This window comes from Trichoplusia ni, chromosome 8 (assembly GCF_003590095.1).
Source record: "Trichoplusia ni isolate ovarian cell line Hi5 chromosome 8, tn1, whole genome shotgun sequence".
Classification (NCBI taxonomy): Eukaryota; Metazoa; Arthropoda; class Insecta; order Lepidoptera; family Noctuidae; genus Trichoplusia; species Trichoplusia ni.
Genome location: NC_039485.1, coordinates 6041105 through 6068084, shown reverse-complemented (window position 1 = coordinate 6068084; position 26980 = coordinate 6041105). Strand labels below are relative to the sequence as shown.

At 34.5% G+C, this 26980-nt stretch overlaps 1 protein-coding gene across 3 annotated transcripts in view; it reads right to left on the bottom strand.

The window, feature by feature from the left end:
• Positions 1-8701: 8701 nt before the first annotated feature.
• LOC113496654 (tachykinin-like peptides receptor 86C) overlaps positions 8702-26980 on the bottom strand; it is a 32768-nt gene continuing 14489 nt past the window's right edge. For all 3 annotated transcript variants that reach the window (XM_026875937.1, XM_026875939.1, XM_026875938.1), the window contains exons 3-4: positions 17899-18041; positions 8702-9346 (exon numbers count right to left, since the gene is read on the bottom strand). In XM_026875937.1, the coding sequence (XP_026731738.1) occupies positions 9129-9346; positions 17899-18041 (361 nt within the window). In that variant the 3' untranslated portion in view covers positions 8702-9128. The remainder of the gene's footprint in view (positions 9347-17898; positions 18042-26980) is intronic.

The following is a 26980-nucleotide window of genomic DNA, read 5'->3' as shown; positions in this document are numbered from 1 at the left end:
TAAGTCTACTGCATTAGTAGTTTATTTTAATGTATATATATAGTATCGGATAACAGAATTTGGGAATCATTTTGCACATATATAAAGGGTAAATCCGTGAATAGTATTTCAAAAATTAATTCAGTAATTTACAGCCTACTTACAGGTACTACAGGTTAAACATAATAAAAAAAAAAACAATCTTCACAATACAAACATAGTATAGATAATCGCACCGCACAAAATGTTTCGAAATTAGAACTTTGTAATTTATTTACTTACCTACAACTTTTAAACATTGTTCAGAGTGAAGTAACTGCCGAGAAAGTTTACTACACGTGGAATCAGAACAAACCATAATACCTACATACCTATGTAGCTACACAGGGAAACCTCGACACGTCGTGTAGGTGGATTGCTAAGCAGTTGTGAGATTCAATATTCAAAAGACATATTTTTACGTCGTAAGGAAAGTGTAAGGTAAACACTGAATTAATTTTATGAGCTGCGTGATTTGTCATAAAATGAGGTTATTTTTATTATTTAAATTAAGAGAACATCTTCTTTGTACCACTCTTTGAAAGTTCAGTTTTAGTTGACACTTAGGTAGGTACTGCCGATTCATTGATGGGTTTTCTCACGCATAACTATCGGGATAACTCGACTAGGTTCAACCCAACCGGAGTCCTTAATCATGACTGGACAAATCTCAAGAGCTCTTTAGTTTGTCATCTTTGAACAATCTTTCTTTATATTTTCTTTTCATATCTTTATATTGCTAAAAAAATACTACTTTCTCTATATATACCCACTTTTCGGTCGGATGGGTAGCGACAAATGACTCTTTCCGTTTTAGTTGGAGTGGAAGGGAGTTTCAGACTTTTACTGAAAAAAATCAACTCATATTACTTATTTTTCCATTTGTGTATCAGAGCTAAAATAACACTTTTGGCAATCCCGCTACTATATTTACCTACCAAACAAACCGTTTAATATGAGGCGATAAACAAAACATGAAATCGTAAAATTAGCGCCTCTACACATCGGGAGCACCTGCTTCTAAAATTTAAACGACATACAAACTCACGCACACACACAACTATCTAACACTATCAATAGAACCTGTACTATTTGTTATCATAACAATGTCATTCATGTTAATCCGATTATTATGATAACAGGCAACCTAGAGGCATGTTTACTGTTGTATTTCCCAGAAACAAGCTCTTTCTAAGTAATTTAAGTAGAATTTAATAGTTGACGTTAGCTAGTTGACGTTATTTGAATGTAATTAAGGCTCTGTTTTGACACTAAACAATGGGTTACGACTTTATGGGCTTTTTAGAGTAGTGAAGTGTCTATGTAGCTAGAAAAAGAACGCATTTCTCATACTAAAAAAATGTAACTCATTAAAAATCTTTTGAATATCTGAAGCCAAATAAGAAATTACTCCTCATTATTAAATAATAACAGGTAATGGAGATAATTATACCTTTTTTTCCTAGTGGTTCTAGTTATTAAAACTAGCTGTAATATAAAGTTTTCAGATATTTTTGATCTGTTATAATTAGTGAACTATTGTTCAGTTCTTGTACACGTAAATGTAAGTTTTAATGAACGCGGTTTTGACTTTAAGCCACCTTTCATTATGACGATGCCTCGTCCGAAACTTTTACTAACCCTGCATTTTGTCTTCTTTTACCACCGTTTGATTTACATGTTAAAAGAAGTTTACCATTTGTGACCTGTTATGGTTTACGTTTTAATATGTGTTTATATTGTAAGCATAAATTAAAAAAATAATCTTATTTGAACAAGATACTCTTCTTATTTAGGAGCTTGTGGCTAAGCTATAACCGCATAAGTGAAACGCTCACAGGTTAAGCTATGCTTAGCGCGGTTGGTCCGTAGATGGGTGACCATCAGTGTCATAGCGAGTTCCTCCGTGTTTCGGAAGGCACGTTAAATTGTGGGTCCCGGCTGTTATTCCTACATCTTTAATAGCCGTTACAGGTAGTCAGAAGCTTGAAAAGTCTGACAACCAGACTAACCAAGGGGTATCGTGTTGCCCAGGTAACTGGGTTGAGGAGGTCAGATAGGCAGTCGCTCCTTGTAAAACACTGGTACTCAGCTGAAACCGGTTATACTGGTAGCCGACCCCAACATAGTTGGGAAAAGGCTAGGCCAATGATGACTCTTCTTATTTGAACAACATACACTCACATTTTTTTGTTCATCATAATTTTATGTAAACTATTTTATCTTCTACTTCTCCGTCTGTTCATAAATGGTCGATCACCTGGTGTCACAGTATTTCCCACACCCTTGCAAATAATCTCAGGTGTGCTGGTTTCCTCGCAATGTAGAAAACATTGCGAGGAATCCGTACTGTTTAAGCAAGCAATAATAACATATAAATACAGATATGAATTCGGAAAGAAAATGGTGTGTAAAGGAATTTGAACCTTCGAAATGTGACTTGCAGTCTAACGGTTAATTTAACATAATTGCTTGGTCTCCTACTGCTTATTTGAGATCGCTTCATATGTCAACTAAATCGTTATCAAAATATTGAATCAATAAAACAAAGGAGAGTTCTTAGACAATATTAATTTCAAGAAAAGAAAACAGGAAGAAAATTCTCTAAGACAAAGTTAACGATTTCATAACCTTCTCAAAACATTAGCTCCGTAGAAATTCATTTCCTTTGGAAACGTGGCGTAAGCTTCTTTATTGATATTTCATTTCTAGATTTACTATTATGATAGAGTAACTGTTACATTTTGTTATTCTTTTCTCTTCATCTAGAAGTAAGAAATTAGTAATGTATTCGACTCGTTTTTGTGTTGTACTTTCTTCAATAATTTTTCAATGCGAAAAGTTGCTTGTACTGTTTGCTCATGGCAGTGATACACTCGATAATTTCCTTGTTAAATAATGTTTGTGCGAACTTAGTCGCAAAATGCTTGAAGATTAAATGTAACATTTCACTGGTTTTGTTGATAAATCAGACCTCGCGCACCACCTCGCGAAACTAGCAACAACATTTTTGTAAGTGGTTTCTTAGGTGTACGCGAATGTTAGACATTGATAAACCGTGACCGTGATATCTGCAAAGGCGTCGAAACGTCGGGGACTAAAATTAAACCGCGATAAAATCCGTAAAAGTAGTTTCATTTCAATTTTTGTAAGTGGTTCTTCATTTACAAGTAAACGCGCTCTATAATATGTGTGACACTTGTTGCAGCTCGCTTTAATATTGCAATGTGATGTTTTTATTTAACAACAACATCCTATCTCTTAATATCAATGGTAGTAAGCCATTTGCTTTGATTACCAGCTCAATGTAATATCAGACTAGACCTCATTGTTCTATTTCCAAACTATACGACCTATTTCGGTAAACAATAACAGCACCAACAATATAGGCTATTTGAGCGTATTGATCTGAAAATGCTTGTGATGCGGTTGTGATCAAGATTAATTAAAGCGAGCGGTTCTGTTCGTTTAACGACTCAAGGCTGAGCGCAAAGCTCGGGAAATGACAAACAGGCGTTGACAAATTAGGATTACGAATGTAGGTAATTTGTATGTATCAAAGCTGTATAATTGAAAAATTACTTTCAAAGTAATGTTGTTCATCTTTTTATTAAATTTGTTTTCGAGAGCCTCCGTGAGAGTACACTGTAGCTCTATTTTTACTACTGTAAATGTTCTGCTAAGATATTGAAGATTTAAATATTTCTACTATAAACATGCTGCCAGCCGCTGCTATTTCGGTGTGGATTGACCCTCATTCCAACTCATAAGTTCCTTAAAAACTGCCTTATACAATAGAAGAAGATGAAGGTCAGTAGTACGTTTCCTTATTGGGATTGACCCTTATATCTAATTTAATTATTGTGCTAATCAAATATCTTCCTTATTTATATGCACGCAGAGAATAAAAAGTAATACACACTGCTTATTTCTTGTGTAAACGAATGTAGAACAGTAAGAAAAACAAGAAATACATACAAAGTAGGTACAACTATTACAGAATATATAACAGTTATATAAACAAGAACACTTTAGTAAGTGTATATATCACATTTATACCTATAACTACATTTATACATTTATACTTCACCGTCAAAACAAAGTACCTCTATTATTAAAACAGACATCTACTTGGCTTCGAATACGGTCTCAACGTCTGTAAGTAAGAATAACCATTAATCAAATATATGTAAATATTTTATAGAACTTCTTCATATTTAATATTATGAAAGTGAGCTCAAAACAAGGTAAATAGAATAATGACGCCAATTGTCTGTCTATGACAGGCATATTTAAATGATTTATCCAATTAAGATTATTGTAGCACAAAATAATGTTTAATTTACAAAGCATTTAATTGAAATCTATTATTAGAGCAAATTAAACTTATTTTGTAAACAATGGATGAAAATCTATTCATAATTTAATTCATATCAAGATTTTCTTAAGATGATGTAATTGTAATATTTCTTACATTGGCCTTACTCAGACAACTTTACTAATATGAAATTGTCAAATTACGCCACACGTGTTTTATTTTTTACAAAACCAAATAAAATCTTTAAGAAATTTTAAAACGTAAAAGAAATATAAACACTTCAGCTCGCACCATGTTTGTGAAATGCTTTACACTTACTATTTCAAATGGTGCGAAAGAACATAACATTTCTCAGTGTTGACAATATTTCATCTCGCAAGTGAACGAGTTACGATTTCCACTTTCATACTCGAACAACTCCATGTTTTATTTCTTAACACGAGCGTCCTTACTCAGTTTGAACGACAATCATTCTCGCAGTTTCACACACATTAGTCCTTGTTTCACGTGTCTAGTAAATATAGGTACAATGTGTACACATATTATGTATGTGTGCGTGTTTGCTACAGTGAGTAATCAACTCACTGCAAAGATGAGTTGATTACTCAGTGCCTAGTAACCGTAACCATGGAAACTGAAACATTTTAAAGGCAATTGCATTTTATTTTTGTTGTGACCACCATTTTTTGAGACAACTTCAAACACATATTCATTATCTAATGATGGTTTGATTTCAACTTTAGATTTTTTTTTGACTGAAATGAGCTAAACTCTTAATAAGTAACGTAGGTGTTTTTGTTGACTGCCAAATGAGCTTCGAAACTTAACAAAAAACACTATAGGTAGGTATATCCTGAAAGTATTTTTGGGACCTAACATCACTAAAACATTTTACCTATGTCTGGAATACATTATTCCGTTTTGGCTATGTAACAGTTCACTTCAATTCATTCAAAGAAAACAAATATGATGTAACGCTCAAGTTATCTTAATTAATAGTTGAATTGCTTTCAAGTGAACGACAGCCCTTTCAATGTATCCCTATGTTTACGTAATACAGTTTGTTTAGGAACAATATTTGGACGTAAAGTTCTAAATTTACTCTCTCTATCATTTCAAACAATAGATAAATAATATGACGATTTAATAAATAATTCTGCCCCTCTAGCCGAGTGGAATTTCGACAATGGTATACGTCAATAAATAGCTATGAAATCAAAAACAATAGAAAGCAGAAAATATGTGATTTAGTGTTTAGCCTTTCCTATTGACGCTAACGATTATCAAAATGTCACTTGGCTAGCAAGCTGGAGATTTTAATTCGGTGTAAGTATCTTAATGAAATTCAAAAACATATTCACAGTTTTTACACATTATTTCACACATTTGAACGATAAGTAATCGGTAGCGGAATTGGAACGTTTATTACTGGGTATAGTTATAATAACCAAAATTGGTAATTAGCAATGTTAGTTAACAAGCTTATTTCGATACGATATACTAATTATCAATATTAAGCTCATAATACGCTGCAACATAACTTTAATAGCTCTAACACTGCGATTAACCTGCCATTTGAATTTAATACTTATGTTGTTTGACAATAATATTATAAATGAAAAAGCATGTGATTGTGTTTGTGTATATGTCTGGATGTCTGTTAACTCACGTGAAATAAGGGAAATGATTTTGTCGTAATATTATATGTATAAATTATATGTACTGAAACTGCTTGTGGTATATCATTATAATAATCTTGATGAGACGGATTCGTGACTGTTTTAGGTTTAAACACTCATATTTTTGGCATTGCTCGACAAGTTTTCGATTGATTTAATCTTAATCTTTTTAATTCTGAAACAATAATGGTCGGAGAAACTATGCACAAAAAAAAAATAGCAATACAATACTCTACAGAAAGGATCAAAATTAATTTATAAATATCCCAATGCATTTAGGAGTTTTGAAGACGTGACGACTTGAATGATAAGTTAGCTCCCGACCTCTTTGATGACTGAACTTTTCCTTTTCCGTAAGAAGTCATAACAAGTTAGACGAAATAAGGAAGTTGTGGAAACATAAAAATCAAAGAAAACGTTGCGTTGATAGAATACTGTCTGCTCAAGGAATAAAAATAGGGTTGTAGGTTTATGACACGAAAGGCGGAGAAAAAGACAGGATTTATGACGACAAAAACGATCGAGTTTTCACAAATTTTAAAAATAGTTAATATTTCTTAACTCGATACTCGTCGATACGAATGTTTTGACATCCTCAGCTTTTTTCATGGTTGCAGAATAATGAGAGAACAAACTTTAAGTGGAAAATAAATAACCATCATTATTGAGAAAACTTCAATTTCAAAATAGAAAACTCCAAGCCGAGGAAACGTTATGAGACAAACAGAATGCCGAGACAGAAAAGTATATATCTAAAATACGCAGACTTAGGAATTATTTGCCAAGCAATGGGACAGTAAAGATTTATAGAAAAATCTAAAAAAAAGTCTATCATAGAGTGCGCGAGTGAATTGATGAAACAGCCGTAATTTCCGTACATTTGATGGTATTCAGACATCGTTATTGCTTGTAGAAAAGTATCTGTCAACGGGATTAGTTCAAAACTTATAAGGCGTTTAAAAGAAGTACTTTATAAGGATTTTAATTTTAATAATTTTAACTCAAAGTTGTTAAAATATACTTTTGTTACACACAAGACCACACTTAGTAAACAAAACGTGAAAACAATGTAGAGTTAAAGGTAAAACAAAACTAACATACAAAGCTTTGTGTTTTCAAATAGAAATATGTACTTCAGAACAAAGTTTTCTTACAAACCGCATATTAATGAAAGAAAAATGTTTATACTTTACCCACTTAAAAAAGGTCAATATTTAACGACCTGAGAATAAAAGTTTTAAAACAAAGTTTGCTAATTGACTCGGCTATTGAATAAATCGGAAAATATTACACATCAAATCTTTTACAAAATCGATTTATAGTCAAAACCTAAAATTAATTTACAGTACTTCATAAAAATTACGTAATAACAAATAAACTCATATGAGCCGTAGCTATTGTGTAAGCGAGACGCCACTAGTCGCCGTATAGTTCTCACTCTTGCTTGCACAAAGACCCCAGTACCATTAAAAGAGTTCGAAAGGTAATCGTACCTCAATCGCACTTTTGCTCTACTTTTTACATAATCGAACTGCTTAATTCAGCAGTTGTCACATTTCGAAGTATGAGCACGAAAATATTTACCCGATTACATAAACTGCCTGGAAATCTAGCCAGACCTAGTTTGTCTAGACAAACAGTCGGGACTGTGCCTGCCAAATTTTCGTATAATTTTGTGATAAGTTTCCATATTATGATGAATATTACACTCTAGAAATTATACAATAATTACTAATTCGCGGACCAAAATGAATCCTATGTTATTTTAGGAATGAATCCTATGTTACTTCTTATGGCCTACATTATAACTATAAAGTAGCTAAAGTGAGACAAAACAATCATGGAGAAGGAAAGAAAAAATCATGTAAATTTTACTAGGTTATGACTCAAGGTTTTTGTCCCGAGACTAAATTTGGGTAATATCGAAATTATTGTTTGTTATATCTTTGTGCCCGTATCTTGTAGACTTTGAACATCTACACATCCTACATATCTCGCTTTCACGACAAAACAGCTGAACCTATTTGAAAAGAACTTCTTACTTTTTACCTTAGTATACTTGTCTCCCAATAATGACTGATGTCAATTTTCCAACAACCAAGTATGTCACACATCAATAAACTAGCTACATATGTATTATGTAGCAATTTTATTTAATAATTTCAAACAAATTCACAAAAAAAACAACATAGTTTATTGAGTTAGATAAGATCGTTCCAAATTAGATCTGAGAATGTTTATTTTATCTCCCAAAACCTATATAATCCGTCAGCTTTTACCAAATCTTATTCAAAATCAGAGGTTTATTTCGTTACGTCTCGATGAACAGCTGATACATTGGCGACATATCAAGCGTAAGCAATCAATAATCAAAGTACATTTTGTTGTAGGCATACCTATCCCTATTTACGTAAAGAATATGGATTAAAGGATGTTATTGTGATATCTTTCAATACATATGCAGTTATACATACATCCAAGATTGTTTGCTAAATATTTTAAAAGGGTTATCATTTCAACAATGATATTTAATGGCTTGAATTGATCAATTAATAGAAAAAATAAATATAATATTAATTTTAACTTGAACCGCTTCAACCTAGGCTTTTCGTTAACTATATGAGGGTTAAGTTCCAGTTTGAACGGACTAAACCAAAGAGAAGAGAACCTATATTAAATAGAGAAGATTGCCAATCTGACACTGATTCGAAACCTATTTTGGTAGGTAATACAATATTTCAGTAACACTGGCTGTAAACATTTTGAAAATCGTTTTCAATAGCTTGATAAACTTTCTAATATACGACGAGTCATTGTATATGCGTCTATCAACTATAGCAGGTCGACTCACTCTTTGTAATCGGTCAAACTTCAGGAGCCGTAGTGAAAGTCACAAAAGAAAGAGACGTATATCGCCAGTATGTCGCCTTAAGCTGTCCAGTCAAGATATTGAAGAACGTCACTCACCTCAATATAATTCTCTCAAACTTTAAGAATTATTAAAAGAACTCTTTGACTTTATTTCGATAGAATTGAGATGGAATGTTTTCTAAACGTACGGGAAAGACAGGAAAAACTGCACATGTAACTTATATACATAAACAATTGAACACTTACCTATCAACAGTGATGGCGACTAAAGTGAACACTCCAGCAGACACAGTGAGGTTCGCAGTAAAGTTGCTTGCAGTACAGGTCACGGCTCCGAAAGGCCAGTCGGCAGTCACAAGGAATATGAAGTTTGGGGCACCATTCAACGTCGCCATTAGCAGATCTGCCACCGCAAGATTCACCAGAAAACAGTTCGTAACCGTTCTCATCCTTCGATGGGCTAAAAACAAAGGAATGTTCTTATTAGTCATTTATTACTTACATGTTTCATAATGGAAAAACGTAGCTTTCATTAGACTAATTGAGTTAGTCGTAAGTATGAGGTAGGTTACTTAATATGGAAAATGTGTATTTATTAATGTTAATTAAGAAACTATACGGAATATTCTTATGTGAAAAAAGAAACTACCCCCGTACAAAGAAATTTAATCCTTGTGGCGCGGGGTTTTATAAACATTAAATAAAGACACCCATATTTAGTCCCACGCAGGGATCAAACCTGTGACGTCACGCACACAGTGGGTTTGGCGTGGTGGCCTGAACCACTCGGCTATCCGTGCAGTCAATGTAATAAAATGTAAAATACTTTTAACAAATGCAAGCAAAAATTCTGAACGAAATCCTACACCATAATTATTATTAAAAAAATCCATTTACCATATGAAAACATTGTACGTTTCCTGACCTAATTTCGTTTCATCATCCCACAGTTCGTTAGAACCAATGTTGTAAGCAACGAAATGATTTTCCTTAACCGCAAGATCTGCATACAAATAACGGTGTATCCAGCGAGAATATTCACGCTCTATAAGGCTTAAAGTAGAAAAGCCTTTTAAAAGGGTGCTTATTTCCTAAGCTTGTTTGAAGCCGTTGCCTAACAGACATTTCAATTTTGAAACGTTGCGAATTACATACCGGCTATAATGCACATTTTATTTTGGCACTTAGTAAAAAGCAAGCCTGGCATATAAAGTTCAGAAAAAAAACAACACATTGGATGCAGTACCTCCATAGATTTGTATTGGGAACAATGCAAATTGTCTTCGAGCAAATGTCTGTGAGTCGTGTCAATAAATACATGCTCTCGGCGTTCGGAACTGCAATATTGTCGCGGAAAGCTATTTTATTTACTTTTCTAGTCTCTAAGAACCCATATATATGACGAGGCAATATACGAAATTCACCCTTAATCTATACGCAGTACGAGTTAGCATGAAATCCAACATTTTACCTCAGACGATTATTGGAAAACTATAGTTGATTTCAGAATGCATATTAACTGAGTGAACTGTATCGTATGAATAACTCTAAGAAAAAGATATCTCAAATGAATTCTTACTTCGTCTTTAGTCCATCTGTTTCTATAACAATCCACGTTTGCCTTGCACAGCAAGCAAAGATAAGACTGTATGTGAACAGAATGATAATGTGTCAATAAAGAAAGAAACGTGGCTAATGACGTCTTTGGAGGTTATTGTAATGAGATAGGGAATTACTTCCTGTATTCACATTTTTCTGTAGGACGGTATATCGACAGGTGGAAATAAAGGTCCCGATATCGAAGTTAAAATATAAAGGTTAGGTACGTACTTTAAGTTTTTACGGCGAGATCATTAGCGCACTCATGTAAATAAAAACGGGTGCTTGGTTTTCATCCAGTACAATAGCAAATAAGAACCAAAGAACGTTAGTCTACGAGTTGTCTTCTAGATAGTAAGCAGTCTAGTAATAAAGTCCTTATGGCTGTTGGTGGATGCTTGCAGTTCCTTGCTTGTTTTTTTTTTATGAGATTCAGGTTTTACAATATTTGATTTAAAATTCATGATATAAATCAATTATAGAAGGCTTATGAAACACGTATTTGTCAATATACCTCGCAGCCCCGGAGAATATTTTTCATAATAGCGTAATTAAATAACAGCTGATGTCGGAAAATACGTGTAGGTCAAAAGCATTTATTAAATTTTAAACATAATATATATTACGTGTTTTTTTTTGTCAATTGCCAGTTATGAAAGAACGGTAAATATATGCTTAATTTATTTAAGAGTGAAGAAAAATATTGATTTTTTTTTGCATATAATATGTACCTACCTTAATATACATGGTGTTGTTTAGTACACATTCATGCAATCATTTATATAACCCAATGGTTTCCTCATGTGTAACACGTTTTACCAGAAAAAGGCCAGCAGGGGCCCGCACTGATAGCTTTATGATGTTTCAGGAAAACAGAACCTACATAGATATCCCGAAGTCACGTACCGCAAACGATGTTACCCTGCGTTTTACTTTGGACGAGATTCGAGTAATTTGAACCAAAATACGAGTTTTACTGGGAAGAAATCTATTTAGTTCTCTGTTAAAGTAAAGCTTTGAAACTATTTAATAGATACTACTAACTACTTACTAACTTACTACATATATATTCGCTTAGAACGCCTTCGTTTTAGACTGTAAATAATAGTGGTTCTTTTTCCTACAAATAAATTATTTGTCAATTTATGGTTTACATTTTGCACCCACTATTTTTCTGTTTATTATGTGAATGAATTTAGATCAATAATTTGGACAAGGTAACAGTAAATTAACATAGTATACTTTCTGTTATGTTAAGCTATGATAGCTTTCAATAAAGCCGGATGGCTTTCAAGTGTTTAAAAATATTCATATTAGAATTCCTCGTTTTCCTGGTAAAGTAATGTATTGGCATAAAACATTTATCTAAAGATATCAAATAAACCTCATACAAAAGCAAAAATAAAGAACGTATAGATTTGCAAACAAATACATATTTATAATACGTGGGACATTCTATTTTTGCTAAGTCTTAAACACTCCCACATTGGAATTGCGTTTCATGTGCGACTCTGTGGCAATCTCATAAATGTTCAGATTCAACACAATTGGATCTAAGCCAGGATCGAAACCAATTGCGTCAATAAAAGTTTATAATGCAGTTTATTAAACCGGACGCAGGACGTATTTTTTTCAACACAATTAGTTTATTTGAATATAAATGAAATTGTATATTGAATATCAATAAATTGACAGATCGACATTTTGAATACGCAATGAGTGCGATCCAAACCATTCTATGGATTTTTTGTTAGAAGGACAATTTGACGAATAAATTTACAAGCTTGCCTGATTAGCTTGGCGTAATTGACTAGGATGAAAAATTGATAAGAGCTATGTGTGAAAAATGAGTATTAAATGAGTATAAAATGCGTTTGACATATATATGAAAATCGCTTTAATGAGGGATAAGCACAAACATGTAGCGAGGAGGTTAGATGGTAAGGTTTTTCTACCACAACATTTTTTAAGCCTTCAATATTTATTAGGTACCCTTTCTCAGGGCAAAAAAGGCTCCCTGTTACTAAAGTACTGGTTAGCACTAAGCAGCAACAATAACTAACAGCTGAACTCTTCAAAAAGGCTTAACATTCATCAGCTGATCAAAATATGAACAGGAATTCTGTTTTCCGAATAGGCTTTAGTTGAAAAATGCTGGTTTGCGTAGTATTTAAAGTAAGGTAACCGTAACCTTGACCGTAACTCCTATTATTTTTCAGTCCTGTACTTGTAGCAGAAGCTTCAAAGCTCTTAGGAAGTCATCAAAGTATATTATCTACTTAATATAAAAAAGAGACTCTTTGGTGCAACATTTTCCTCTTATTACTTTAACGTACCACATATTGCTTTTTAGATTACCTATTTGCGTCGCACACGCGTTGCGTACGGACGCGCGACCGCCTCCGTGCGCTATCAAAAATGTCGAAGGTGGTAAAGTGTAATAACTGCAATGTTGTTATTAATGAAGTCCTTGCATTTATTTGCAACAAGATTGATGTGATGGATGAAGAGAGCATTAGTCGAATATGTATTAGTGCATTCTCGGAATACGAAGTGAAAAATGCAAAAGATTTGCTATACGAGTCAATTTCGACAACAAGGCGCAAAAAGACAAGAAAACGTGATGGTAAAACTCTCCGTGAGATTGATGATATTATTTGTTTGCTCAAAGAAACGGATCCCGAAGAAATACCAATTTTTGTGGCACGGGATTTGCAAAAGTTGCCACCAGTACTGTTCGACCACGTAGATGTTACGCGGCTTCTCAAAGACTTATTAAAAATGCAAGGTGATATTAAGCAAATCAAGGAACAATATGTGACTGTGGAACAGATACAACCGTTGAAATCTGAGTTTGAATTATTAAAAAACGAGGTAACAGCAACGAGAACATCAATTTATGTTGAGGGTAGTAAGAATACATCATCCCAGCAGAACATCGAGACCGCGGATATTACGATTGTGAATCATGAAGAGGGTAAAAAATGTAAACAACGAAATATGCGCGGGAATCGGGCGATGCACCCACCTCAGCCGAGCAGCGCGAGCGCGTCGGCCGTGGCGTCGGCGTACATGAGACCCGAAGATATGCCGAACAAACACGATCGCGAGACGAACGCGCCCGCTATGCAATTTGTCGTCCCCGAGTCTCAAGATAAAACGGCTCAGAGTCACGAACCCAACCCGAACATACACGAGCGGCAGCCGAGCGCGGCGCAAGTCGCAGCGGGACCTCAAGGTCAAGCGTCGAACTGTAACGCGGTGAAGCCGAAAATTCACGAGCGAGAGCCGAACCGAGCCGAGCAGGAGTCGCATGGACATACGGTCGCGATGAATGTACAATTGCATCAAAAATCGTTTGCCGATGTTGCACAAGACGGAACATGGAAATCTAAAACTGTGCCTGAAGAATGGATACAGGTACAGAGAAAAAGATACCGGAATAGATTTGTGGGGAACAGAGGAAAAGCAATTGTTACGCCGGATTCTAATTTCAAAGCGGCAGAAATAAAAATTCCAATATATATTTATAATGTTGCGAAGGCTGTGACCGTGTGTAGCATAACCGAGTATATTCAAAATAAGGCGAATATTGAAGTTACCATGGAAAAAATGAATATGACAGTTGCAAAAGATTATGATTCATACAAAATATTTATACCTAGAAATAAATTGGACATTTTTATGGAACATGATTTTTGGCCGGAGGGTATAGCTTTTCGTCGTTTTGTAGATTTTAAATGGCGAACAAATGGCAGACATAACAAATTGAATTTAAACTTAAATAATCATAATGAATGTAGCCAAGTTAATTAGTTTTAATTGTAAAGGAGTGAGCCGCTCGAAAGAATGTGTCAGGCGAATTTGTAACTCAGCGGATGTCATAGCCTTGCAAGAGACATGGCTCCTACCGCATGATATCCCTTGCTTGGGTAGTATAGACGACAGTTTTGCATACACCGGCAAGTCAGCAGTGGATACTTCGGCCGGTATACTGAGAGGCAGGCCATATGGGGGTGTGGCTTTACTTTGGAAGAAGGACGTGTTCCCAATAGCCACAGTCATCGAGTGTACCAGTGTGCGTTTATGTGCGGTGAAATTAGGCATAAATAATCGCTCTTTACTTGTATTTTCTGTATACATGCCTACAAACTCTATTGATAATTTATTAGAATTCACCGAAACTTTGTGCGAAATTAATGCAATTATCGAAAACAACAGTGTAGAGTCAGTGTACATGTTGGGGGACTTTAATGCCCACCCGGGTGAGCTATTTTATAATGAACTATGTAGTTTTTGCATTGAACAGAGGTGGTCATGCGCGGATATAGAACTATTGCCACCAGAGTCGTATACGTTTGTCAGCGACGCGCACGGTTCGCGAAGATGGCTCGACCACTGCGTGCTGACGAGTGCCGCGCGGCTCTCTGTGTTAAATATTTCAATTTTGTATGATATTTATTGGTCAGACCATTACCCTATCCTTATGGAGTGCAATTTAGATTTAGTTAAAGCCAAAGTTGTTTCAATTAGTTATAGTAAAAACAAGGTTATATGGGGAGACAGGGACACTAGTCAAATTAAGAAATATATTAATATATGTAACTCACAGCTTAAGTTTATTGATTTTCCTGAGCAATGTAGTGAATGTGCAGATAGATTTTGTGATAACGTTAACCATAGAGTAATATTAGATAAAATGTACAATGATTTAGTTACAGTATTGACAGAAGCTTCAAAAGCGAGTAAACAATGTTGTAAAATACACAAGCGTAAAAAGTATGTCACAGGATGGAACAAACATGTCAGAGATAGTCACGTTATTGCCAGGCGTTGTTACATAGATTGGTTAGCTAGTGGGAAACCGACTTCGGGAGAAAAATATAATGATATGTGTAATTCTAGAATTATATTTAAAGAGAAATTAAAATGGTGTCAAAATAATGAACAACAGATTAAAATGGATAAAATTGCAGATCAACATAACAAGAAAGATTTTAAAAATTTTTGGAAGAATACAAATAGCTTAAATCCGAAGCCTGGCCATCCCGTGAGTGTTTCTGGCATTCATGAACCAACTGAAATAGCTGAAGCGTTTCGTCTTCAATTAAAGATAGACTCCTTGTCTCCTACAGACACTCACAAGGACGTAAAGAGATGTAAAAGTGCGGAGTCGGATGTCGCTGTCAGGTTCACTAGTAAGCAGGTGAAGAATGTTATCCGAGGTATGGTCAAAGGCAAGTCACCAGGTCATGATGGTCTAAGTATAGAACATCTAAAGTACGCAGGAGCTCATTTACCGCGGATTTTAACATTGTTTTTTAATCTCTGTATTAGCCATTCATACCTACCAGATCGGTTAATGCATACAGTTGTAATTCCCATAATTAAAAACAGGAGTGGAGATGCCTCGGATATATCAAATTACAGGCCGATATCTTTAGCCACAATAGTGGCCAAAGTATTGGACAGTCTGCTTGACCAGCACTTGAATAAACATATCAACCTCCACGACCAACAATTTGGCTTCCGGACAGGTTTGTCAACAGAGAGTGCTATCATGTGCCTCAAGGAGACTGTTCAGTACTACGTGACCAGAAAGACGCCGGTGTATGCTTGCTTTTTGGACCTGTCAAGGGCGTTCGACCTCGTTTCTTACAGAAAGTTATGGGAAAAGTTGGAAGATGAAACGTCTTGTAACCAGGAGGTTGTGTCCTTATTGAAACATTGGTACAACAATCAGACTAATGTAGTGAAATGGGCTGGGGCGTCATCAGCAGTGTACAGGTTGAATTGTGGAGTGAGACAGGGTGGCCTGACCTCACCCAGACTCTTCAACCTGTATATGAACGGACTTATTGGTGAGCTCAACAGTACCGGCGTCGGATGTCACATAGACGGTGTTTGTGTTAACAACATAAGCTACGCAGACGACATGGTGCTGTTGAGCCCTTCAATGGCAGCGTTAAAAAAGTTAGTTAGAATATGTGAAGTGTATGCGGAGGCTCATGGACTGAAATACAATTCGAGAAAGAGTGAGATTATGATATTTAAGGCTAGCAACAAAAGTTATGCAACAGTTCCTGTCACCTTAAGTGGTAGCGAGTTGAAGCAAGTCTCGAATTTCAAGTATCTCGGTCACTGGGTCTCCGAGGACTTGAAGGATGATAAAGACTTGGAGAGGGAACGTAGGGCGCTGGCGGTCAGAAGCAATATGTTGGCCCGCAGGTTTCGGCGATGCAGTGATTCGGTAAAAGTGACTTTGTTTAAAGCCTATTGCCAGTCATTGTATACGTGTTCTCTGTGGGTAAACTATACGCGGATGACGTACAACGCCCTGCGTGTACAATACAACAATACATTTAGGACGCTGCTCAGGTTGCCGCGGTTCTGCAGTGCCTCGGGCATGTTTGCTGACGCGCACACTGATGGTTTTAATGCCATCATCAGAAAACGCAGTGCTTCACTTCTTCACCGAGTGCGGACTAGCACCAACAGCGTCCTAAACGTATTGACTGATAGGTGGGACTCTCAGTTGCTTAGACACTGGTTAAGCCTTCACACTGTGTTGTAATTTGTATTTTATTTTATTTCTTTGATGTTTTGTGTTACCTACTTTTTATATGGACCTGGTCTGAAATAAAGATTTATTATTATTATTATTATTATTTAGATGAAAACCGTCTCTCAGTATACTAAAGAAATAATCTGTACATTGCTTTACAAGCTGAGTGTGTTAGGCGCCTTGATGGCATCCCCAAACATCTGCTACAGACTCATTAAGCTGTTACTTATTAAAGAATGAAATTAAATAGTATCAAATTCCTTCGAGTCTCTTTAAGTACTGCCACCTCTTTAAGTGATGTAATTGTGTGTGTATGAGCGTGACAGGGCAATACACAATTTAAAGTGGCATCTCTCTTTCACACACGTGATTATTTTGCTAAATGCTGTGGTGGTGGGTGCTCTGAATATAATGAAGCTTACTTTTATAATGGAGTTGTGTTTTGAAACTTCATATTACACCTGAAAATGTAACATGCCTGTATTGTTTTGCACTAGGTTTAGGTTACTGCGTGGGCTTAAATTAGTAAGTAGGATTTCTGTTGATATAAAGGTGAAATTGTTGGAAAAGCTGATATGTACAAGTGCTGCTACGAATTTAAATTTATTTATTTTGAACCTTTACTGAAGTTAATAAACAAAATATGTACTTCATTAAAGTGTAGTATTGGTTATTGATTACGGCAAAAGCGTACAGGAAAATTACAATTTTGAAACAGAAAATTATTTTCAGACATTTATTATCCTGACTGATATAGTATGTACTTACTTATATCAATCATCGACTTCTTTTTATTTGATCAAACTTTTTCCTCTTACCCAGCTTTAACAGTTTGCTATAAGACTCACCTAGAACAATCCATATGACGAGAGTGTTTCCCAGTACAGCAAGGAGCAACATCACAGCGAACACCATGAACCATGCGAGCTGACCCCACCATGGTGGACTGAACGGCCTCTCGCCCAAGCCCATACAATTTCCAAGGGTTATTCTGTAAAAAAAAACTTTGTTAAGATGGTTTTATAGTTTGTTACCTATAAACTTCAGACTGGATGTACAGGTTTTCTTGATCCTTTTTCATTTAACATTATATCATTTGGTCCCATAAAAATTACGAATTTTTTATCAACAGTTTTTATTTGCAAATATTAAATCTATTTCTTTTGATCTATGTGAATGAACTACTCCAAAGCGCAGCTTGAGGCATAGTATGTTTATGTGTTTGAGTAGCCAATAAGAAAAAGGCAAAGGTTAGTCGCCTAGAGCTTTTGGGATACTCAACGTTCCCCCTCAGGCATCAATGCTGTAACATGCTTAAGTAAAAACAAATCCTTGAAAATTATTTTTGTCAACAGATCACTAATGAAAAATTATGAGTTCTAATATTCCTAAATATAAAAAAGTGGTAAAATGCTGAGTCTTAATATTAGCGACAAAATTAAAAATCATAAGGTTTGCCACGTGTCATATTTCATGCTGAAAAACTTCAAAATGTAAGGCTGTCCAAATTAGGCTCGTGAAGGATTTGAACCTCCGACCTCCGATGCTCAGGTGTCAAACCTGGATATCGGCGCTCTCGCCCTCTGAGCTAACGAGACCTGTGAGAGAACATTTGAATTTATCGACCAGTACACTCAAATGTCGTCACTACCATTTGAAAATCAACCTTAAACCTACAAGAATAAAGCTGCTATTCATATCTAAGTAACGTCTGACTGTGTACCATGAGATTTCATAAACCGATACGCTACGACAGAGTAATATTCCGTAATAGGTAGGAAAACAAGTTCAATGTTAGATTTTTTTTTCATAAATATAATATTTTGTCGCATGGTTGTCTCTATGTAGTCGCATGCATTTTGGTTTTGTTGCTTTGGCACCGCCTTCAAAAGGTATAAGTTTGTAATACTTATTAGAGGTGTTATTTTAATAAAAAATATTTTATTCTCTCAGTTTGTTTTTTGATTGCGGTTCTTTCTTTCACGTTAAAAAATAATAATCTGGTCTTTCTGTTTTGAAGAATTTTTTGTTTTTAATTTTTATTTCATGCTTTTTAGTGGCAGGTTTTTAATTTACTTGAGGTTTCAGTTAGGTTACCTATTGATTTATTAGTGAATGAGTGATCTTTTATAGGGATATTGACGGCCTCCGTGGTCGAGTGGCGTACGCACCGGTTTCAAGGTGTCGCTAGCTCTGAGGTCCCGGGTTCGATCCCCGGTCGGGACAATGTAAAAATTCACATTTGTACATTGTCTCGGGTCTGGGTGTTTGTGGTACCTTCGTTGTATCTGAATTCCATAACACAAGTGCTTTAGCAACTTACTTTGGGTTCAGAACAATGTATGTGATGTAGTCCGCATTTATTATTATTATTATTATATTTTTTTTAATAATTCTGTTTGAAATTAATCGAAAAACATATATAATATATATTGATAGCTTTTTGTCTAATAATATCTAAAAACTTTCGTACACACATATCTACATACATTAAAACTCAAAACTTCCTTTTTTGAGTTGGTTAAAGCACTAAATCCTTCTTCTAAATGTAAAACATACTTTTATGAAAACTACATCTAAATCGCTTTTGCCAAACGCGAGATAATCGTGGACAAACATACATACAAACAATCGAACAAAGAACCTCCTTTTTTTGAATTCGCCTAAAAAAGAAGCATTGAACTTCTCGCCAAAAAATATATTTAGGAAGCAAATAACCATTAAAACTGATTTATTTAAATGTACAACAAGTCGCGCAAAATAGGTCCAAATAAAAAAGGTCAAACGACGCTTGAACGAAAAGAAGAGATGAATCCTCGAAGTGAGCCTGCGGCAAGAAATTGATGCGTCTTTTAAGCGACCCGATTTCAATAATTCAGGAAAAGAAAGGTTAAATAAAAAAAGGGGAGAAAAAGCTTTTAATTATTTTTTGTTACATTTTATTTGGTAGCGGTATTTTTATGAAGATTTTTGCTTTAAGGAAATTCACAACGATCTGTAATCCTTTCTGGTTGATGAATCGTTTTAATTTTCAAAACAAAATACGTAATTTTATCCACCTTGTTAAAACTGTTGAACTCCAATAAAGGGTTGAACAAATAATCATAAAGAGCCCAAAATGGAAATTATTTGATGCATCCAATTTGTGGAGTGTTTTTACGTTTACTCGTGAAATTTATAATCGTATTGATTCTCTAGCAGAAATTGCATTGCGTAGCTATACGGGTGACTAGCACTTATGCTTAGTAGCAATAATTCAATGGAAACTAACTTTTCCCAAAACTAAAAGTATCGTACTTCTCGATCCTGTTTTCATAAGAAATCCATCCGCGATAAAAGCGATATTCTCAATACGGACAAGTTTTGGTAAATATATACATGCTAGAGTAGGTTATGGGCGTCCCTAAAGGACGTGTCATAAATCATCGACCTTTGCCCTACAGGATGTCCTTAGCATTTTTTACGTTCATTGAACGTTTGGACATGTCTCGCTTCCGCCTCTTATCATCTCATTATGTGTCAAAAAAATTACACGCTATACACATGCGGTATAACGTAAAAACTTTGATGTTGTTTTAATTGAAATTAAATACTAGGTTGACTCCTTGTCTAAAAGCGTTGTATGCCTCAGTTATGACATACTCAAAGAAACAACGGTTTCCTGAAGCATATTTATCGGGATTGTTCGAGTAGTTACGGATCCAACGGAAGATAAGCTTACTTACAAAAGCCAGGAGCCCCGAACTATTGATATCATGAACTATAAATTAGGTATGTTACATTTAGATTATATTGTGTGTATTCTTACGGGATGCTTCAATAAATAAACATGCCTATTGCCTATCTTTCTGGAGGTCAGGTGTCCTTGTAGACGCTCCCAAAATACATTTCTACTATGCCCAAAAGTAACCCTCGAAGAATTTATAGTGCGGTATTTTTGCCATACGAGTCATATTGTTTGGAAGGAATTTATATTAAGTCTACCGTTTAGAAAACACTTTATATTACATAGCATGTAAATATCTTTTTTACGAGTTTATTATACACGTTAGGTATGGTGATATAAATTCTTAACACCTTTTTTTATGTTTTTGCATTTATCGGAAAACGGAATGCCTTTATAAGTTGAGATGTTAAGATACTGATAAATTATGTATATAAGTTTGTGGTATGACTCTCATAATCGCTTCGCTTTTAATTTATTTTTATTTGCGTAACTAGGTGTAAAGTGAAATAATTTCAACTGAATACTTGTTGCCGTTATACATGGGGTATTAAATCCGTATGTTGAAATATCAAATAGATTCCTAAGATACAGTGAAAACATTCAAGGATTGGAGCTCGGTCGTAAGTAATATTTTTTAACAGAAAAAACGTACAACCGACTTCCAATAAAGACATGTTAAAATTTGTATGGAACCAAATGACAGTACAGCTAAATATTTAACGTCACATAAAAAATCTGTTCATCCAGTGCGAAGTTCTGAGGTAACAAGCATAATAGAAAAAATACATATGAATTGAAATCTTCCTACATTTTGAAGTCGGTTGAAAATAATCGTTAAGTTTAGGGTTTTTAATTGCTCCAAACACGAATGGAGATTGTCTGCCATCTGTTGCTAGCGAACCCTTGTCTACCGGCCTTAATTGCTAAAACTAAGCTTCAAACACCTTGAACTATAAATGAGACTGTCCCAATTCGTAATGTGTCTGGTTGCTTTAGAGTGTTCTTTGGAAATATACAATTTTATTTAAAATCCTTGATGTGTGATATAAATCAGATTTCGACAATATACTCGTTTGCTTAAGCTTTTTTTCTGCTAAGTCCTACCTTACTACTGGAAAAAGGTCTTATGTATATCTTGTCCTATAACCACGAAAGGTATAAATGCGGCGTCCAAACAAAACAAATTAAACTTTTAAATACTCGCTTTATAAAGAAAACTCTTGAGCTTTCACTTCACAACGCCATTACAAACAATTCAAAAGTTTCGCTATCACCAACAACGATTATAAACCGAAAGAAGTAGAAAAATACTTGACAATTCATAATTGAATTTTAAATCTTCAGGTGGCTTGAATGATTGACATCAGTACTTAAATATATAATGAACTGACTTTATCGGATAACAATCAAGTAAACTGGAAACGACATAATCCCTAAGAGATTTTGTCTAATTGAAGAAACAGTAATCCTTCTTAAGAGGAATAGAATTTTACTTTTACTCTATACAAAAATAAAACCGACCGTAAAGGTAAACCACATTGTTATTAGTCATTGAAGGTTATGATTTTACGTCTAATTGTATCAACAAGTTATCGTAAATTCTACTTCCATAACACATTTTGGTTGAGAAATAAAAGGTGCTTATAAAAGGCATAGGTATATAACAGAGAACCCGAAATTTGTATCTCGATATACATATTATAGCTAAAGGATATACATTGTTTATTTTTTTTATATCCTGGGTAAAAGTCTCGCGTCTTGCAAAATTCTATTCTAATAAGACTATGAAGTAACGAGTTTTGAAATTTTAAATTCTTTGATTTTTTCTACGCTACGTGTACTTTTTTAATTATGCTAACCGATGAAGGAATACATCTTGAGGAAGACTGGATTGCAAACATTGGAAACTGAAATCATCAACCCACTGTGAGCCGGCGTGGTGGTTAATCTTTATAACTTTCCTACATGGGAAGAGCCTTGTGCCAGGCTATTTGACGTTTATAAGCTGATAATATTTAACAGCTCCTAGCTGACAGGAAAACAAGTATTCCACGCGTTATATTTTTCAAAAGTATTTAGCCACATTAATGCAAAACAGGGTGTTCTGTCAGGAACGATCCTTGTTATTCCTTTATAGGAAGTAATCCTTTACCGTATTATCTTCCACAATGTAAGCTGCAGACATAAATCCCTTCGTCACGAAACCCACAACACTTGACTTTTATCACAAAACATTTATTTATTTTATTGAGGACACGTTACGTAGGAAACGTTGGCTCTTAAATATAAATATGTATATTATTACAGGCACAAATGTATATGCGTGAGGATACAACGGTGACATCATTAATGCCACGCTGTATATGGGTATGTAATTGTGAAACAATTACTAAAAAACAAATAAAAAGACGAGAAATCTTAAATTGTTTGGTCAAAAGATTTAATTTTGTTTCTTAAACATAAAAAATGATTTGTTTATTGAACAAAATTGCGTTGTAAATGTTCTAGCTGTAATTTTGCATTTGTATGTAGTTGATTGATGTTGATTTCAAAAAGACCCAGTTTATAACTACATACAAATGCAAAATTACTTTTATAACGATAACTAAGCTTGCTTCGTCTTTTTGCCGCCCAATTTAACGCACTCAATTTAAATAAAATCATATTAATTCTGGTTTTTATAATCTTGCTAAGTTAACACGAAGTTCAAGAACTTGGTCTTCGGTTTACTTAGGTACTTGAAACTTACAATAGCAACAAAACTCTTTTAATAAATTATCCAACCTTACTAATTAAATTGCCAAATTAATTTCATCAACAAATATTTGTCATTTTATATTTATCATTTTCATATTTATGAAACAAGGTCACTGTGTATATCGATGGCCATTTTTTCCGAAACGAAACAGCCGTCTGGTGTATACTAAATCATTATTTATAAATGGAAATGGTGTCGGTGTAAATAAACAAAGTAATCATTTTTAGGTTTATTATTATTCCACAGAGTGGTCTCTTAGTCATGAGTGCGTGTTACGTAGTTACGTATATTAAGGGCAACAAATAATATTGCGTTAAAAAGTAGTGGCAGTTGTAAATGAGGTTAATAGCTTGAAGAATATTTCGATTGTTATTGTAACATTCGTAAGGTTGATTCATAATTATTTATTTATTCAAGTTTTACTCACACTTATTATTAAGTCATCTGGCCGCCGCGTCAGCTCATGACTAAGGGCTCTTGTTGAAACTGTAACTAGTCGGACTATCCCGAAAAAAATATACGTGAGTAAATCGTAATCACAATAAAATTATGTGCGGACTATGCAGAAAATGTTCTGTCAGTAAACCGTAAACACACTAAAATTACGTGCAAGGGGGTGTTTAATACCCCGTATTGACATAAATACTACGTTTTACCTGACTGCGTCTTAAATGGAAATATATTCACAGACATAACCGCGGGTACAGATAGCTAACTAAATAATAAGAAAATTTAGAATTGGTTCATGTTACGTAATGACGTAATCCTTCTCATCTTCTTAAGCTGTTGTTAAAATAGATTAACTGTTTCATCATCTTTTGTTACATAAGTACTAGTTAAAGAAGATTACTTTATTTCTTGATAGAAAAACCTTTTTCTCAAGTTTTGCAGTTGACACGCTTTTAACTCCTGAATCAATTTGAGCATCGCACTTTATCAGCTTAGTTTTCATTGCAATATACGTCAATATTATTCTTAGGTCTTAAATATGATTGTGTGACAATAATGAATGAATAATCAAACATGATACTAAATTATATAAGCAGTTAAACACGACCACTGCGTTAAACATTGTAGCTGTAGTTTCAAGCCCTAAACTTCATCGCAACTATTAATATAAGAAAATGATTTAGTAGGTGTGCATAATTTCATGTTCAAACTGGTGTTCGCTGCTGCGACAATGCATGTCATACGTCTTACTAACTGTTTACACTACGTGTTAACCAAATATGTGCAGAAAATAATCCTAATATTTTAACAAGTAGTTAAGGAACGAAATAGTACGAAAAAGAGTCGATAAAATAAGGTACTTATCTATAGTAATATATAAAGCTGAAGAGTTTGTTTGTTTGTTTGAACGCGCTAATCTCAGAAACTACTGGTCCAAATTGTGTTGTGTTAAATAGACAACTCATCGAGGAAGGCTTTAGGCTATAAACCATCACGCTGCGACTAATAAGAGCGAAGATACAATTGAAAATGTGAAAAAACAGGGTAGATATAAATCATAACTTATATCTTCTACCCACGGGGACGAAGTCGCGGGCAGCAGCTAGTCATTCTATATTAGAAGAAAAAGAATCCCAATAAAAAAAACAAACACTAAAATCGCAATTGCGTAGTTTTAATATAAAACAGTTATAAATCATAGGAATAACATTATCCTAAAGAGAGTACAACGATTTCGTTCCCTAAAAGTAAACGGTCTTTCGTTTCCTTTTCGTTCCCGTTTTCCTTAATTACGCAAAGATGGCGGACGTACTTCGTAAAAACAAATACTACAAGTTAAACACGACGATATAAAATAGAATACTTTTAATATAATCAGGCATCTGCTCCCGAATGTTTGATCAAGTTAAAAGCCTCGTAGAGGTCAATTCGTTTGGTATAACTTTACTTTGTAGTTTGTACTTCGTTAGTTTAAGTTTAGTAATAGTTTGAATGTTTGCAAGTTTGTTATAGGATTCTGGTACAAGTATCTATATTGGTCGTGGTGGTTTTGCGGTTATATGTATGAATTTGTATGCACGAGGGGCAAGTGCGATTCCAGCAAAGGATAAACAACCAATGTGACTTTTTAACACTTTGACACCTCTGGCAGACACTGAATGTGCTGAAAGGAGGACATTGTGAGCTGGAATCCAATTTGGAAGAAGGCTGGTATTATTATATCTTTATTTATGAGCCAAACTCAACTGTAAAGATAAGTTTGGCTGATAAATATTAATGTAAAGATATTATAGATCTTACTACTTTATATCATCCTCCTCTGGAACTCAGTTCATATTTGTCCACCTTAAAGATTAAATGAACACGTTCATCCTGTGTTCCCTGATACCTACATTTATGTATGTATGCACTTACAGTAGAAGTTAATTAAGTAAATGAGTATAACAAACATCTGCTCTCAAACGTGTCCTAAGTCTGAGCAAACTCTTGTAAACGCGGTATTATCTGGTTGACTATGACCGTGGAAAAAACCTAGCTTCCGTATACTTCCTTATGTGTTCCGTATACTTCTTTATGTTTCCTTATAATCCTCAAATTGACTTAAGAAAAAACAAACTTCGTTGTTCAAGGGCACATCTGTTATCTCAAAGGCTCGTTTTTTTATTATGTAATAAGGAAGCAAATATGCTCGGCATGATAGTGAGGTTTACTGCCGTCCTGAACATCTTTCGTTACGGCACTAATCATTTACGTTTTACTCCCGTAAAATTCATGGATTGTTCAAAAATAGTCTGAAATAACAAACTACTCTTTTCATAAAATATGTGTCTTAAATGTAGTAGAACTTTTGGCAGAGTTTCTGTTCCTTTATCCAAAAAAGTTTAGCTCCAGCACAAACATTTAATTTAATACGTTTACATTTCTGCAAACTAATCTATGTCTTTCTGGTAAAAAAACTGTTAATTAACATACAACATATCAGTATCTAAAATACTAACAAATGTAAATGACAGCACATTTGTAGAAAAAGCGCAGAAGTTCTCAAAAGCTTTCACATCTCAGAATAAAATACTTCAACACAAGAATATCCAGCCAATTCCCAAAGAGTACCGTGTTACGTAAACAAAATATTCCCAAAATATAGTAGCTAAATTACTGGAATTGATACCGATAGATGAGCCGGACAGCTCCATATTTCATGGCTGTTTTATTTTATTCTGTACGTGACAATCCCGCGGCCAGTGCAATATGTTCGACATCATTGATGGTTCTATTTGAGAAGGGTGCCATCCTTTTACATTGTCTAAACAATAAATGTTCGATATATTTCGTTTTACAACGTTTTTATTGCAATTTATACGTGTATGCTAAATGTTTTGGAAGATATGGAGATGGAAGAGGTATTAGACTTGTTGAACAAAAAAGGTCAGAAATAAATTTCTTGAGGGAGATGTTTGTCGTGGACAATTAAGCCAGAACTAATTTTAGCACTTTG